This window comes from Panthera pardus, unplaced genomic scaffold, assembly GCF_024362965.1.
Source record: "Panthera pardus isolate Hobbes unplaced genomic scaffold, ASM2436296v1 HiC_scaffold_27, whole genome shotgun sequence".
NCBI classification, from domain to species: Eukaryota; Metazoa; Chordata; class Mammalia; order Carnivora; family Felidae; genus Panthera; species Panthera pardus.
In genome coordinates, this window is record NW_026526843.1 from 55617366 (window position 1) to 55633662 (window position 16297).

The 16297-nt window shown below is 35.6% G+C and overlaps 1 protein-coding gene across 3 annotated transcripts in view; it reads right to left on the reverse strand.

The window, feature by feature from the left end:
- Window positions 1-750: 750 nt before the first annotated feature.
- APOOL (apolipoprotein O like) overlaps window positions 751-16297 on the reverse strand; it is a 108960-nt gene continuing 93413 nt past the window's right edge. For 2 of the 3 annotated variants that reach the window (XM_019439597.1, XM_019439595.2), the window contains one exon: window positions 11339-11888. In XM_019439597.1, coding sequence (XP_019295142.1) covers window positions 11800-11888 — 89 coding nt within the window. In that variant the 3' untranslated portion in view covers window positions 11339-11799. Of the gene's footprint in view, window positions 990-11338; window positions 11889-16297 lie in introns of those variants that run through there. The other variant, XM_019439596.2, reaches the window with a different exon arrangement.

Below are 16297 nucleotides of genomic sequence, written 5' to 3' on the forward strand. Positions count from 1 at the left end.
CTCCCATACTCTATCTCTCTCTCAAAAAATAAACATTAAAAAAATACTTTCAGGTGCATTGTCTTCTTTGATCCTCAAAATCATCTTTGAGGTAAGGCAAATAATATCCCAAATTTATAGATCAGAAAGCAGGGATGGGGTAAGGTCGGGCGGGGGGGGGGCATGACTCAGAGAGAGATTAAACAACCTCTCAAAATTATATAACTAGTAACGACTTAGAGCTGGGATTAGGATTCAAGTCTTTTGGCTCTAAATCACACACTAAATCATACTAAACTATATAGGAATCTGAATCAGTAAGTTACTTACAAAGATTAAATTAGCTTTTTTAAAAAAAGGTTATCCTCTCCATTTTGTAAAATACTAAAGAATTTTAAAATGGCAGACTTTGGGGAAGTTGAATTGATAAATTAAAATACTCATTGAGTCAATTTTCCAATGTTTCAAAATAACTTTGAAACTTGATTCATGAGTCATTTTAACTATGGTGAATAAGTTACCTATAATAGTATATACTGGTTTGATCAAAACAGCAGGGTAAAACTTATCATTAAAGGGAGTTTACCATTGGATATATCAGCCTGTTGAGGTTTAAGTCTTGGGCCACTTATTAGGTACCTCGCCCTGTTCTAGGTGTTCTGAGGGCTACAGAACTCAGATACAATGTAGCTGCAGCTCCTTGAGAGAATTTTACACCCTGGTTAAGTAGTTTAATTAGTAAGCATAAAGCAATCACATAAAAAGCAAGTATAAAGTATAAAGAAGCGTAGTTTACAAGTGCTGAAGGAATTCACAGAAAAGATCAGTAAGGCTGGAGTAGCAGGAGAGTGTCTCACCATCATACTGAGAGTAGCAGTATAGAATAGTGGTTAAAAACATAGACTTTGGCACTAGGCTACCTAAATTTAACTCTCAGTGTACCACTTACTAAATGTGTGACCTTGGTTGGGCAAGTTACTTAACCTCTTCTGTGCTCTCAGGATCTTCACCTGTAAAATGAGGATAACAATATTACAGACATAATAGGATTATTGGGAGTATTAAGTAAATTAATATGTTCATAATGTTCAGAACAATTCCAAGTACCTAATGCTGTATGTGTGAATAAAAAATAAAATAATGTGGGGTTCCTGGGTGCTCGGTCGGTTGAGTGTCTGACTCTTGATTTCACTGAGGTCATGATCTCATGGTTCCTGCATTCAAGCCCCATGCTGAGCTCCACACAGTGCAAAGCCTGCATGGGATTTTCTCTTTCTTCTCTCTCCCCCACCCTCTCTCTCTCTCAAAAATAAATAAACATTTAAAAAACAAAATTAAATTAAAAAATAAAATAAAATAATGAATAATATGGATACATGGGAAAGGGTAGACTAGAGGGGTAAAGCTTGAAGCTAGGGAGACCAAATGAGAATATGCTATACTAATGCAGGCTAAAGTGATATAGGATGGGGAGCATGTGACATAAAATTTAAAGCCATCATGGGCTATTTTTGTGGAGGACTGAAGACAAATCCCTGCCCCTATAATTTCTCTCTTTATATGTGCTCTTCCATCAGCACTGCCTCCACCCTGTTCTTTACTTATAGCTGGTGTTTGTGGTTTTTTTGTTTTTTGTCTCTTGTTTTTGTTTTTGTTTTGTTTTGTGTTGCTTTTGGACTGGTGTGTGTGTGTGTCCATTTGTTTTATTTGTCTCTGTGTTTACGTGTCTCTGTTTCCTATTTGTCTGTTTGTTTTCCTTTTCAGAGATACTTCAAGAAACAAATCAAAGCACACCTCATAGAGGGTCCAAAACATCACTACAAATAGAGAAATAAAATAACCAGTCACAACAACAGAGAGCAAGTAACTCTCAAAAAAACACCTCCTGAGGGCCAGGCCCTGGACAGTGTGTGATGCCCCTGCCTTTTAATACAGCAGTGCTCTCATGTGCAGAGCACATAAAAAGCTTTTAAAACTCACAAGGGACAGAAAACTAGCCAAAATGATGAAACGGAAGAATTCTTCTCAAAAGAAATTCCAGGAAAATGTGACACCTAAAGAATTGATCAAAACAGATATAAGGAATATAACTGAACAAAAATTTAGAATAATAGTCATAGGATTATTTGCTGGGCTTGAAAAAGGCATAGAAGACAGCAGAAAATCTATTACTGCAGAGATCAAGGAACTAAAAAATAGTCATGATGAATTTAAAAAAATGCTCTAAATGAGATGCAAAATAAAATGGAGGCAGCCACAGCACGGATTGAAGAGACAGAGGGGAGATAGGTGGATTAGAAGATTAAATTATGGAAAAAGAGGAACCTGAGAAAAAGATTAAAAAATCCAGGATCATGAGGGGAGAATTAGAGAACTAAGTGATGAAATCAAATGGAACAATATCCGTATCATAGGAATTCCAGAAGAAGAGAGAGAAGGGGGCTGAAGATGTACTTGAAGAAATAATAGCTGAGAACTTCCCCCAATCTGAGGAAGGAAACAGACATTGAAATCCAGGAGGCACAGAGAACTCACTTCAAGACATAACTTGAATCGATCTTCTGCATGACATATCATAGTGAAACTAGAAAAAACAAAGATAAAGGGAGAATTCTGAAAGCAGCTAAGGACCAACAGGCCTTATCCTACAAGGGTAGACACATAATGGTAGTAGCAGACCTATCTACTGAAACTTGGCAGGACAGAAAGGAGTGGTAGGAAATTTTCAATGTGATGAATAGGAAAAATATGCAGCCAAGAATCCTTTATCCAGCAAGCCTGTCATTCAGAAAAGAAGGAGAGATAAAGGTCTTCCCAAACAAAAACTGAAGGAGTTAATCACCACTAAACCAGTCCTACAAAAGATCCTAAGGAGGACTCTGTGAGTGTTGCAAGGAGCGCAAAGTACCAGAGACATCACTACAAGTGTGAAGCCTACAGATAACATAATGACACTTACACCCGTAACTTTCAATAGTAACACTGAATTTAAGTGTACTAAAACATCCAATCAAAACATAGGGTATCAGAAGGGATAAAAAAAAAAAAAACAAAAACAACAAGACCCATTTAATTGCTGTCTACAAGAGACCCATTTTGGATCTGAAAACACCTTCAGATTGAAAGTGAGGGGGTGGAGACCAACCTGTCATGCTACTGGAATTCAAAAGAAAGCTGTATTAGCCATACTTATATCAGACAAACTAGATTTTAACTATAGGCTGTAAAAAGAGATGAAGAAGGGCATTATATAATAATTATGGGGTCTTTCTATCAAGAAGAGTTAACAATTATAAATGTTTATGTACCAAATATGGAAGCAACCAAATATAAAAACAATTAATCACAAACATAAGCAACCTTATTGGAAAGAATGTGGTAATTGCAGGGGACTTGAATACTCCACTTACAACAATGGACAGACCATCTAGGCAGAAAATCCATAAAGAAACAAGGGCCCTAAATGATACACTGGACCAGATAAGTTTGACAGATATATTTAGAACTTTTCATCCTAAAGCAGCAGAATATACATTCTAAGAATGAATGGGTCAACTAGGCAATTAAAGAAGAAATTAAAAAAATATATGGAAACAAATGAAAATGAAAACACAACAATCCAAACCATTTGGGATGCAGCAAAGGCAGTCCTAAGAGGAAAATACATTGCAATCCAGGCATATCTCAAGAAACAAGAAAAATCCCCAATATAAAGTCTAACAGCACACCTAAAGGAACTAGAAGCAGAACAGCAAAAACACCCCAAACCCAGCAGAAGAGAAATAATAAAAATCAGAGCAGAAATAAACAATATAGAATCAAAAAAAAAAAAAACCCAGTAGAACAGATCAATGAAAGCAAGAGTTGTTTTTTTTTTTAAATAAACAAAATTGATAAAACCCTAGCCAGACTTCTCAAAAAGGAAGGAGAGAGGACCCAAGTAGATAAAATAATGAATGAAAATGGATTTATCACAACCAATCCCTCAGAAACACAAGCTATTATCAAAGAATACTATGAAAAAATATGCCAACAAACAGGACAATCTGGAACAAATGAACAATTTCCTAGACACCCACACCTACCAAAACTCAAATGGGAAGAAATAGAAAATTTGAACACCCATAATGAGTAAAGAAATTGAATCAGTTACCAAAAATATACCAACAAATAAGAGTCCTTGACCAGATGGCTTCCATGGGGAATTCTACCAGACATTTAAAGCAGAGATAATACCTATCTTTCTCAAGCTGTTCCAAAAAATAGAAAGGGAAGGAAAACTTCCAGATTCATTCTATGAAGCCAGCATTACTTTGATTCCTAAACCAGACAGAGACCCAGCAAAAAAAGAGAACTGCAGTCCAATATCCCTGATGAATATGGATGCAAAAATTCTCAATAAGATACTAGCAAATTGAATTCAACAGCATATAAAAAAAGAATTATTCACCTTGAACAAGTGGGATTCATTCCTGGGCCGCAGGGCTTGTTCACCATTCGCAAATCAATCAATGTGATACATCGCATTAATAAAGATAAGAATCATATGATCCTCTCAATTGATGCAGAAAACGCCTTTGACAAAATTCAACTCCTTTCTTGACGAAAATCCTCAAGAAAGTCAGTATAGAAGGAACATACTTAAACATCATAAAAGCCATTTATGAAAAGCTCACAGCTAATACCATCCTCAATGGGGAAAAACTGAGAGCTTTCCCCCTGAGATCAGGAACACGACAGGGATGTCCACTCTCACCGCTGTTAACACAGAGTTGGAAGTTCTGGCATCCGCAATCAGAAAACAAAAGGAAATCAAAGGCATCAAAATTGGCAAAGATGAAGTCAAGCTTTCACTTTTTGCAGATGACATGATATTATACATGGAAAACCCAGAAGACTCCACCAAAAGTCTGCTAGAACTGATACATGAATTCAACATAGTTCCAGGATACAAAATTAATGTACACATATCAGTTGTATTCTTATACACTAATAATGAAGCAACAGACAAATAAAGAAACTTATCCCATTCAAAACTGCACCAAGAATCATAAAATACCTACGAATAAACCTAACCAAAGATGTAAAAGATCTGTATGCTGAAAACTATAGAAAGCTTATGAAGGAAATTGAAGAAGATACAAAGAAATGGAAAAACATTCCATGCTCATGGATTGGAGGAATAAATATTGTTAAAATGATAATACTACCCAAAGCTATCTACACATTCAATACAATCCCAATCACAATTGCACCAGCATTCTTCTCAAAGCTAGAACAAGCGATCTTAAAATTTGTATGGAACCACAAAAGACCCCAAATACACAAATATTGAAAAAGAAGACCAAAGCAGGAGGCATCACAATCCCAGACTTTAGCCTCTACTACAAGGCTATAATCATCAAGACAGCATGGTATTGGCACAAAAACCAGACACATAGACCAATGGAATGGAATAGAGACTCCAGAATTGGACCCACAAAAGTATGGCCAACTAATCTTTGACAAAGCAGGAAAGAATATCCAATGGAAAAAAGACAGTCTCTTTAACAAATGGTGCTGGGAGAACTAGACAGCAACATGCAGAAGAATGAAACTACATCACTTGCTTACACCATTCACAAAAATAAACTCAAAATGGATGACACACCTGAATGCGAGACAGGAAACCATCAAAACCCTAGAGGAGAAAGCAGGAAAAAACCTCTCTGACCCCAGCCGCAGCAATTTCTTACTTGTCACATCTCCAAAGGCAAGGGAATTAAAAGCAAAAATGAACTATTGGGACTTCATGAAGATAAAATGCTTCTGCACTGCAAAGGAAACAATCAACAAAACTAAAAGGCAACCAACTGGATGGGAAGAGATTTGCAAATGACATATCAGACAAAGGGCTAGTATCCAAAATCTATAAAGAACTCACCGAACTCCACACCCGAAAAACAAATAACCCAGTGAAGAAATGGGCAGAAGACATCCGGATGGCCAATAGGCACATGAAAAGATGTTCAACGTCGCTCCTTATCAGGGAAATACAAATCAAAACCACACTCAGAGATCACCTCACGCCAGTCAGAGTGGCCAAAATGAAGAAATCAGGAGACTATAGATGCTGGAGAGGATGTGGAGAAACGGGAACCCTCTTGCACTGTTGGTGGGAATGCAAATTGGTGCAGCCGCTCTGGAAAGCAGTGTGGAGGTTCCTCAGAAAATTAAAAATAGACCTACCCTATGACCCAGCAATAGCACTGCTAGGAATTTACCCAAGGGATACAGGAGTGCTGATGCATAGGAGCACTTGTACCCCAATGTTTATAGCAGCACTTTCAACAATAGCCAAATTATGGAAAGAGCCTAAATGTCCATCAACTGATGAATGGATAAAGAAACTGTGGTTTATATAGACAATGGAATACTATGTGGCAATGAGAAAAAATGAAATAGGGCCTTTTGTAGCAACATGGATGGAACTGGAGAGTGTTCTGCTAAGTGAAATAAGTCATACAGAGAAAGACAGATACCATATGTTTTCACTCCTATGTGGATCCTGAGAAACTTACCAGAAGACCATGTGAGAGGGGAAGGGGAAAAAAAAAAGAGGTTAGAGAGGGAGGGAGCCAAAACATAAGAGACTCTTAACTGAGAACAACCTGAGGGTTGATGGGGGATGGGAAGGAGGGTAGGGTGAGTGATGGGTATTGAGGAGGGCACCTGTTGGGATGAGCACTGTGTGTTGTATGGAAACCAATTTGACAATAAATTTCATATTTAAAAAAATAATAAAATAAAAAATAAAATATGATTATTAAAGTCAAAAAAATAAATCTCATATTAGAAAAATAAAATAAAAAATAAAATGAACGCTACACAAAAAATTTAAAAAAGAAATTACCATATACCATAATTCCTCTACTGAGTATCCAAGGAAAATGAGAATATTGATTCAAAAACATATATGCACCCCTATGTCTACTGTAGCATTATTTACAGTAGCCAACCTATGGAAGCAACCTATATGTCCATCAACATATGAATGGATAAGAAAGTGTGGTATGTATATACACATACATATACATAAACACACAATGAAATATTACTGAGCCACAAAGGATGATTTGCAACAACATGAATGTACCTAGAGGACATAACTGAGTGAAATAAGTCAGAGAAAGAGAAATACTTTATAACTTCACTCATATGTGTAATTTAAGAAACAAAACTAATGAACAAAGAAAAAAGCCAAAGAAAACAACACTCTTAAATACAGAGAACAAACTGGTGGTTCTCAGAGGGGAGGTGGGTGGGAAGGATGTGTGAAATAAAAGAGGATTTAACAGTACACTTGATGAGCACTGAGAAACATAGAATTCTTGACTCATTATATGGTACACCTGAAACTAATATAATATTGTATGTTAATTATACTTTAATAAAAAAAGCATAGTATAAAAACAAGGTCCTTTTGTCCTTTGGAAATGCATATGAAACTTTTAGAAACTTTTTCTGTAGAATAAAGAAAAAAACTGAATAGGATTTATAGAAAAAACAATGAGTAGACTTCGCAAATTACTTCTGGACTTTTTAAAACTCAACAAGGCTTTTTTATTTTTATAGCTTTAGAGAATTTCAAGGGTAACTATTGTATTATTATTTGGGTATTATACAGACACAGTAACTTGCAAATTGATCTTAAAGAAATGTGTTAATGAAGATTATGCTTTCAAGTAAAAATAATCTCTATTTGTTTTTAAACCTCTATTTGTTTTTAAACAGATAGCCATCAGAAGCCAATGTAACTGCATGCACTTTCTTGTTGTCATTTGGAACCAGGCTTCTATTGACTACTACACTCATCGAGGGGCTTTAGATCTTTCCTCTGAGGAGGGGTGGCATCTGTTCAGGTTTAACAGACAAGAACTCATGGATATGGCAAAAGAAGAGTGAAAGATGACTCATTTCAACTAGTCCCAACATGTGCTCCAACAGTTGAATGTCACCTGAGTCCAACAGCAGTTTGGCTTTGAGTGTTGTACAATACAGCAAGTGATCAAACTCTGGTTTGAGCAGATCTTTTACTTTGAAACAGATTTGGCAGATACAGTCAACTTTCCTTTCTTTATCCAAACTAATATACTAATGACCAGTAGCAGAGCTGATGATCCAAAAGAGCAGATAAATCAAGAATCACTTTTAAAAAATCACTTTATACTTAGCATTAGGATATTTTTTACCTACCATATCTCACTAAATTTAAGATGCTTGTATTTTCACATCTTTAACACAGCTGAAATTGGGATAAGTATAATGATCAACTTGCATCATTTTAAGAAAAAAGGTAAATACTGTGTCTTAGATTTGATGAAATATGGATTGATTTGATTATAAACCGATCTAAGGTACAAAAAATTCATTTAAAATACTGAAGCTAAATTTTGAGGAGGTTACTTATGAAAACTTGTAAGTGAACTATTTCCCCACCTTGAGCAGTTCAAGTACCACTGCCTCCTTAACATCATCTCAGAACAACATTTTATCTCTGAGCATTTATAGCTCTTTGGTTGTATTTATATTAGGGAAAAAACTACATATAACACTGTATATATGTATATACATACGTTTCTTTCCTTTCTAGTAGAATATAAGCATTTTGATAGAATTATAATTACTTTCACATCCTGTGTTGCAATCAGCATAAAACATGTGACTTCTTACTATGTAATAGTTATTTCATGGGCATAAAAGTTACATGATAAGTCACTCCTACCTATAAGGTATCTTGTCTGTGAAAAAATACTAAACTAGTTTTAGTTTTATAATAAATTGGATGGGTTGGCACAGCTATAAACACCATTTCTATAAAGGTATGTAGAATAGAGAGCATTTAAATCCTACCTTGGAGGATTGAGAAAGGTGACACTGGAACAAGGTCTGAAGGATGAATACGAAGTTGGAATATGGAACAAGATGAGACAAAAAAAAATTCTAAGAGCAAACACCAGCATAGGCAGAAAAAACTTAAAATAACAAAGCATGTTCAAGAAGCAAGCGATATAGATATAGCATTATAGATAAAATATAGATTAGCAGTAAGGTGAGAGAGGAAAGGGAAGATAGGATTAAAGTTGAACTGGGATCATAAATGAAGGGCCTTGTATGTCATGCTTAGGGATCTTGATTTGAGTGTATAGGCAATGATGAGTTCCTGAAGATTTTAGAGACAACTAACCCTAATGGTTGTTAGGAAGACAACTATGTCATAATATTATGACTGATGAGTTAGAAGAATAGGGTAACAGACACTATATGTTAACTGAAACTCAACACCCATTCCATATCCCTTACTCCTTGCCTTCCTCACCACAGAAAAAAAGTATGATTTGCCAATTTTCCTTGAGCTAAGTGTGGCCACATGACGAGTTTTGGTCAAGATATAGACAAGAATTCTGAGAGGAGTTCAAAGAAAGCATTTACTTTTCTGATAATAGAGGGTCAGAATCATCTAGTACATTTATCCTAATTTTTCTTCCTATTTTGAATGTGTAGGTGCTCCCCAGAGAAACAACAGCCATTTTATGAATATAAGGTGACAAATTGACATACTAAAGAGCAGAGTGGAAAGAGAAAATGTTTAGGTCCTTGATGTCACTAATAAGCTACTGAACTAACCCTGTACTGTCTAATTCCATACTTGAAATAGACTCTTATTTAAGCTACTGTTAACTGGTTTACTGCTACCTGCAAACAGAACACATTCTGAAGTGACAGAAAGCAAGACTGATGAAGGGCAGATGGAGGGCTATTGTAACAATCCAGGAAGGTGATGATGAAAACTTGAACGGGAGCAAGGATTAGAGAAGAGTAGAGAATGCAGAGTGGATTTGAAAAACATATAAATAAGAGAGATGTAGAGACAATTTAGTTTTAAGCATATTCATATTGGGGATATATATGGAATGCAAGGTAGATGCAATAATAAATAACTAGAAAATAGGTCTACGGCTCTAGAGAAATATGGGAGCTGGAAATATAAATGGTAAGGAAATATAAATGGTGGCTGAAGCCAGTGAAGTATGTTGAATGAAAATGAGAGATCACATAAAATGAGAAACGATGACTAGGAATGCAACCTGAAGAACCACAGCATTTACGGGATTCAGAGCAAGAGAAGGATAAAGAATGACAAGATAAGCAGGAATAACAGAAAAGGGAGGAGTGAGTTTCAAGGAGGGAGTGTTCAAGAGTCAATAATTCCAGAAAATTCAAATAGGTATAGAGGCCAGGGATCACAAGTTAGTATGGAATCAAAAGTGAAGAAGTAAGAAAGTGACACTAATTATTTTTTTATGAAGTATGAAAATCATAGAAAAGAGAAAGGAAAGATAGCTTGTGAAGTAGAGGCAGGGTCAAAGAAAGGTTTTTGTTGGAGCGCTTGGGTGGCTCAGTTGGTTGGATGTCTGATTCTTGATTTCAGCTCATGTCATGATCTCATGGTTTCTAAGTCTGAGTGCCTCACTGAGTTCCATGCTAAAAGTGTGGAACCTGCTTGGGATTGTCTTTCCCTTTCTCCCTCTCTGCCCCACCCTGCATGCTCTCTCTTTCCCAAAATAAATAAATAAACTTTTAATTTTACTGTTGTTTTTGGACAAAGACTATCTGAAGCTATTTAGAGACTGAGGAAAAGAAACAAATGAAAAGAAAAACCAAAGACTGAAGATTAAACAGGATGGAATATGGTACTGGAAAACATGGGAAAGAATGAGATCAGGAACACAAATAAATATTAGCCTTAATGAGGGGGGTATATGGCTGAAAAAAAGGTAAGTCTTGAAGGTAGTGGAGAAGAAGTTGAAAATGGTCATGTCTGGGGCGCCTGGGTGGCGCAGTCGGTTAAACGTCCGACTTCAGCCAGGTCACGATCTCACGGTCTGTGAGTTCGAGCCCCGCGTCAGGCTCTGGGCTGATGGCTCAGAGCCTGGAGCCTGTTTCCGATTCTGTGTCTCCCTCTCTCTCTGTCCCTCCCCCGTTCATGCTCTGTCTCTCTCTGTCCCAAAAATAAATAAACGTTGAAAAAAAAAAAAATTAAAAAAAAAAAAAAAAAAAAAAGAAAATGGTCATGTCTAATAGCTAATTTTTTTCCCTGTATGTAATAGGAGACAGTCATCTTTGGTGGGTACAGGAGACTTGAGAATAAAAGGTTTGTAGTACCTCTCCTGAAGAACAGAATAGGAAACCACCTAAGGAGCCAGTAAGATTGGTAAGCAGCACTGGGGTCTTTTGTAGAATATGGTCTTCTTAAATAGAGGTGTTTTTGTACATTTAAGAGGAGTTAACATTAATAAAACAAAGAGACGAAGCCAAGTCCAAGTGTCATAAAATATGAATATTTTATTCCAGCTCTGGTAAATGAAAAAGTGGGGAACACATCCTTCCACACAATATTCTAATTTAGCTGACATTAGTTTCAAAAAGGTAAAACAAATATATGTGTGTATCTGTATAAATATTTATGTGCCCACAAGCATATTTGCTCAGACTTTAGTCTCATCAGTGTTTTTTAGTCTATTAAAAACCGCTAAAAATCATTAAATGCATCCCAATACTTCTACTTCTGCCTCTTCGTCAATCATTTAATATTGTTTGAATTGAATTCAGTTTGTGTTTTAATCACTTATGTGATTAGTCAAACTGTACATTACATTAGAAGATGTATGGGAAAAACTTGGTTTAGGTTATATTCTATGTATCACAGTTACCCTTTACATGATTTTTTCATCATTATTTTCAACTTCACACATCTTGTAGCTCTCTATGCAGACTATTTCAGCTTCTAGTGCTGTACATATCTATATCTTCTGGATGGGACTGCCCGTGATCCATGAGCTTGGGGTCAGGCATAAACTGTGTAGCACCTGATAAAGTAGTAAAATGAAAAAAAAAATTAGTCATTCATTTCACAGATTTATTGTTGGTACTGGGAATGCAGCAATGAATAAAATAAAAATCTCTGTCAACATCGACCTAACATTTAAGTTGGGCAAGAGAGATAATAAATTAAGTAAAAGATATATCAGATGATAGTAAGTGCTATGCAAAAAATGAAACAGGGAGGGGCATATAGAGTGCTTGAGTGATTTGCAATTTTAAACACGGTGGCCTTCTAGTTAGGTAATAACTGAGCAAAGAACTGAAGGAGGTGAGTGAGGGTGTGAGCCCTGTAGATATTGGAGGAAAATACCTTGCAAGTATAATGGACCTGATGCATGTCTGAGGAAACACAACATGGTCAATATGGCTGGAACAGACTAGGTAAGATGTGGTGATTGTGGGTACAGTGAGAATGATAGAAGATATGATCAGAAAACAACAGAAAGCTAAGCCACACAGGGCTGTAGTGTTTCTCTTTTATTTTAATGCTAGATGGACAATTTTGAGCAGAGCAGTGACATGATGTTGTATTTTTTAAAAGATCACTCTTGTCTGTGGGGAGAAGAGACTATAGGGAAATAAGGGTGGAAGTGGGCAGACCAGTAGCTGTGGAGGTGGTGAAAAGGGATTGGATTCTGGGTAACTTCTAAAGGTGGAATGGACAGAATTCCCCAAGTGGTTTGGACATGCTATGTGAGAGAGACTCTAACTTGAGAAACTAGAAGGATGGAGTTGACATTTACAGAGATAGGGAAAAATGTGGGAGAAGCATGGGAAAGGCAAGTGAAGTGCCAAGTTTTGGATGTGTTAAATTTGTATTGCTAACTAGATATCTGAGTACAAATGTTGAGTAATCTGTTGGAAATCTGAGTCTCTACAGCTCAGGAGAGGCCTTGGCTGCTTTATAAATTTTATAGTACTAATTTATATACGACATTCAAATTACAGGACTATGAGATCATCTAGAGCATCAGAGAAGAGGTCCTTTGATGAATGCGCCCTGTGGATACTCCAATTTTTTGAGTTAAATAAAATTAGGAGAATGTATGAGAGAAGGCTGAGAAGGAACAACCAGTCAAGTGAAGTGAGAGACTCAAGAGCAAGTGGTATCCGACAAGCCAAGTGAAGAGATTCTTTCAACGAGAAGGGAGTAATCTTTTGTGTTAAAAATTACTGAGGGACTGCATAAGATGGCGATTGAAAATGTACCGGAGTTGGCAATATGTGGATCAATAATGATCTTGATAAGCGGATATTGTGCCAGACAAGATAGTACATTATTTTCCTTCATTATCTCATATTACCACCATGAGACAGATGATATTTTTATATTATCCTTGTTTTACAGATAAGGAAATTTTAATTCAGAGAGATCAAGAAAATTGACTAATCTCACTTAGTTGATAAGTGGAGCCAAGACTGAATCCAGGTTAGTTTGACTCTCCAACACAACAACCGTGGCTCCTGTAAAAAGGGGGCTAGAGTAGTAACAATGTCACACAATTATTTTTAATATTCAGTATAATAATACATACAAAGTTCTGCATATAACAACCTGGGCATGGCAAGTAGACAAGAAACAACTATTTTTATATTTACTTTATAAGATTTTAATTTTTTTCAGAAACTTGTTTTTATTTAAAATGTTTTTCAAAATGATTTATTTTAAAATAATTTTGTTACATTTGGGAAACATATCTTTTTCCCATAGAGGAATTTAATTTATAGTTTTGTGATAAAAACAAAGGGGAGAAATAGATTTACATACAATCATTTATGCCTATCTCTTAAGAAACTTTTTCTATTTCATAAAGTGTGATATATCTATATATAACTTCACCACATATATTAAAAAAATCATAAGTAATCACTATCCATACACTAATACAGTTCTCCATAGGATAGTAATTTTTTTTTTTTTTTGGATAGAAATTCTTAACATGGGGTCCCTTTGGAGGTCTGCGGATAAAGTTCATGTAACCTATGAATTTAAATGTAGTAAATTTGTCTTTATTTTCATTAACCTCCGACTGAAAATGAACATTTTCTTCAATAATGAATGAAGGCAACAAACCACAACAGTATTAGCATGACCTTAGATTCTGTCACTAATAGAAATCATAAATATTTTCATATCATGCTGCAGTTGCAAATATCTTGAAATATTTGTACTTAGCACAACTTTAGAACTATGGCTTTTATTATATATGTTAGATACTGTTGTTAAATAACTTTAAGGGAGCTCATATATTACCATATATTTTGTTTTATCCATTTGAAAGCATTATTCTGAGAAGGGGTCCATAACACACAAAAAATGTTAAAAAACTGGTTCTGCCTGCTCCCTTCTCATTGTATCTTTAACCGCCACCTTTGCTCAGTATGAGTGAAAAGTGTACTAAGAGAGTTTTCTTCTTATCAGACATAATATAGTAAGCGTATGACAAATAATTATTTTATATAAGTCTGAATGTGCCTAATTTGCTTAACAATGCCCATCAGTTGACTAAGTTCTCTAACACTTCTACTTACTTCCTTAATATATTCTTGTCTACAGTCTAGCCAAAGCTTCAGCTCACCCAAGTTTGAAAGGTCCCTTTGCATTTGGATCTCTCTCTCTCAAAATCTGTTGAAAAGTTTCAAAATTTTAATTTATCCATACCTTATGTCAGGCAAGAAATATGCATAGAGAAATGCCTTTGGAGCTTTTCCTACAATCCACCTGCCTAACCTCTGGAGATTCTGATTTATAAGTCTTAGAGTGAATTTTAGGAAAAACAAACAAAAAAAACAACTTCAGTAATTGTAACATGGATCCCTCTGGTTTAGAACCACTTAATATAGGTCACTTGTTTTCTGCCTTTTAAAAAAGATTCATCTGCTTTTCTGAATAATTAAGGATTACATCTTTTGCTTTAGAAATTTCTTCACCCCTTGAGCTGATCAAGGGCTCCCTGTCTTCCCAAAGGATTAGCAGTCATAAAACTCTTCTTGAATCTCAATCCCCTAACCCTTTTCTTTGCAATCTACCATATTTTTAATCCTTCATAAAAAGTTGTTTTTATACATAAAGTTTTTTAGAAGACTTTTTAAAAAGCTGGTGGTAGCATGTTGTGATGAGCACAGGTGTTATATGGAAGTATCAAATTACTATACGCTACACCTGAAACTACTATTACATTGCATGTTAACTAACTGGAATTTAAATAAAACTTTAAAAAAAAAAGAGCTGGTGTGGGGTACCTGGGTGGCTCAGTTGGTTGAGTGTCTGACTCTTGATTTCAGGTCATGATCTCACAGTTTTGTGGGTTCAAGTCTCACATCAGGCTCTGTGGGCTCACCCTGCAGAGCCTGCTCAGGATTCTCTACTCACCCCCCTCTCTGCCCCTCTCCTGCTCATACTCTCTCTTTCTCAAATAATAAGATAACATTTTAAAAAAAGAGCTGGCATTACAACAAATAGGAAAAAGTAAAGATATTTAAAGTTATAAAATAAAAATAAATTAGTGCCTTAAAAAGCCCTTAGGTGTTATCTATTCACTGATAATTTAGTTCACATATTATCTCATTTATATTTCAAGCAGTTAGGTATCAAAAAGTGGGACAGATCACTAATAAATTCCTGAGTGAAATTAAGATTGTTAAAAATTCAATTTTTGTTTCTTTTGTATAAATTTGAGATCATATTCAGCGTTCAGCTCATCAGTAATTGAAATACTTAAATATACTAATCACTGCAAGTTACTTTCTCACCCTTTGTTCTATTCCTTTCATTCTTTTTTCTCTCTTTGCTTCACTTTAGCTATATTCTATTGAATTGTATCTGAGTTCATTACTTCTGTCCTCTTTTACACAGTTGGCTCTTAAATCCATCCAATGAGTCCTTAGCTTCAGGTACTATATTTTTCACTTCTAGAATATCTGCTTGATTTTTTAGATTCCAATTCCTATGAAAATCTCCATTTTTTCATCTATTTTGTTCTTGTTTTCTATTTAACATATTAATCACAGTTAAAGTCCTTGTCTGCTAACTTCAATATTTAGATCACCTGTGGGTTTGCTGTCATTTTTGTCAGTCACATCTTCCTACTTTGTTTGTTTATATGGTGGACATAGAAAGCATGGTATCTTCTACCAGAGAAGTGACCCTTTTCCTCTTAAGGAAGGGTAAGGTACTTATCATCTTAATCCAGACACTGAGCTGAGTTACAGTTAATAAGAGTCACTCAACCTCTGGTTCCTCTCTTTTCTTCAGGTATAGCACTCCAAAGGTGCTGATTGAGAGCCTGATGAGTTTCTGTCTCCCCTGCTATAAAAGACTAGGAAATATGGTTTTGCCCTTCAGATGTTTGGAGCTTAGCTATTTAGTCTCTTGTCCCATAGAAAATCTGGC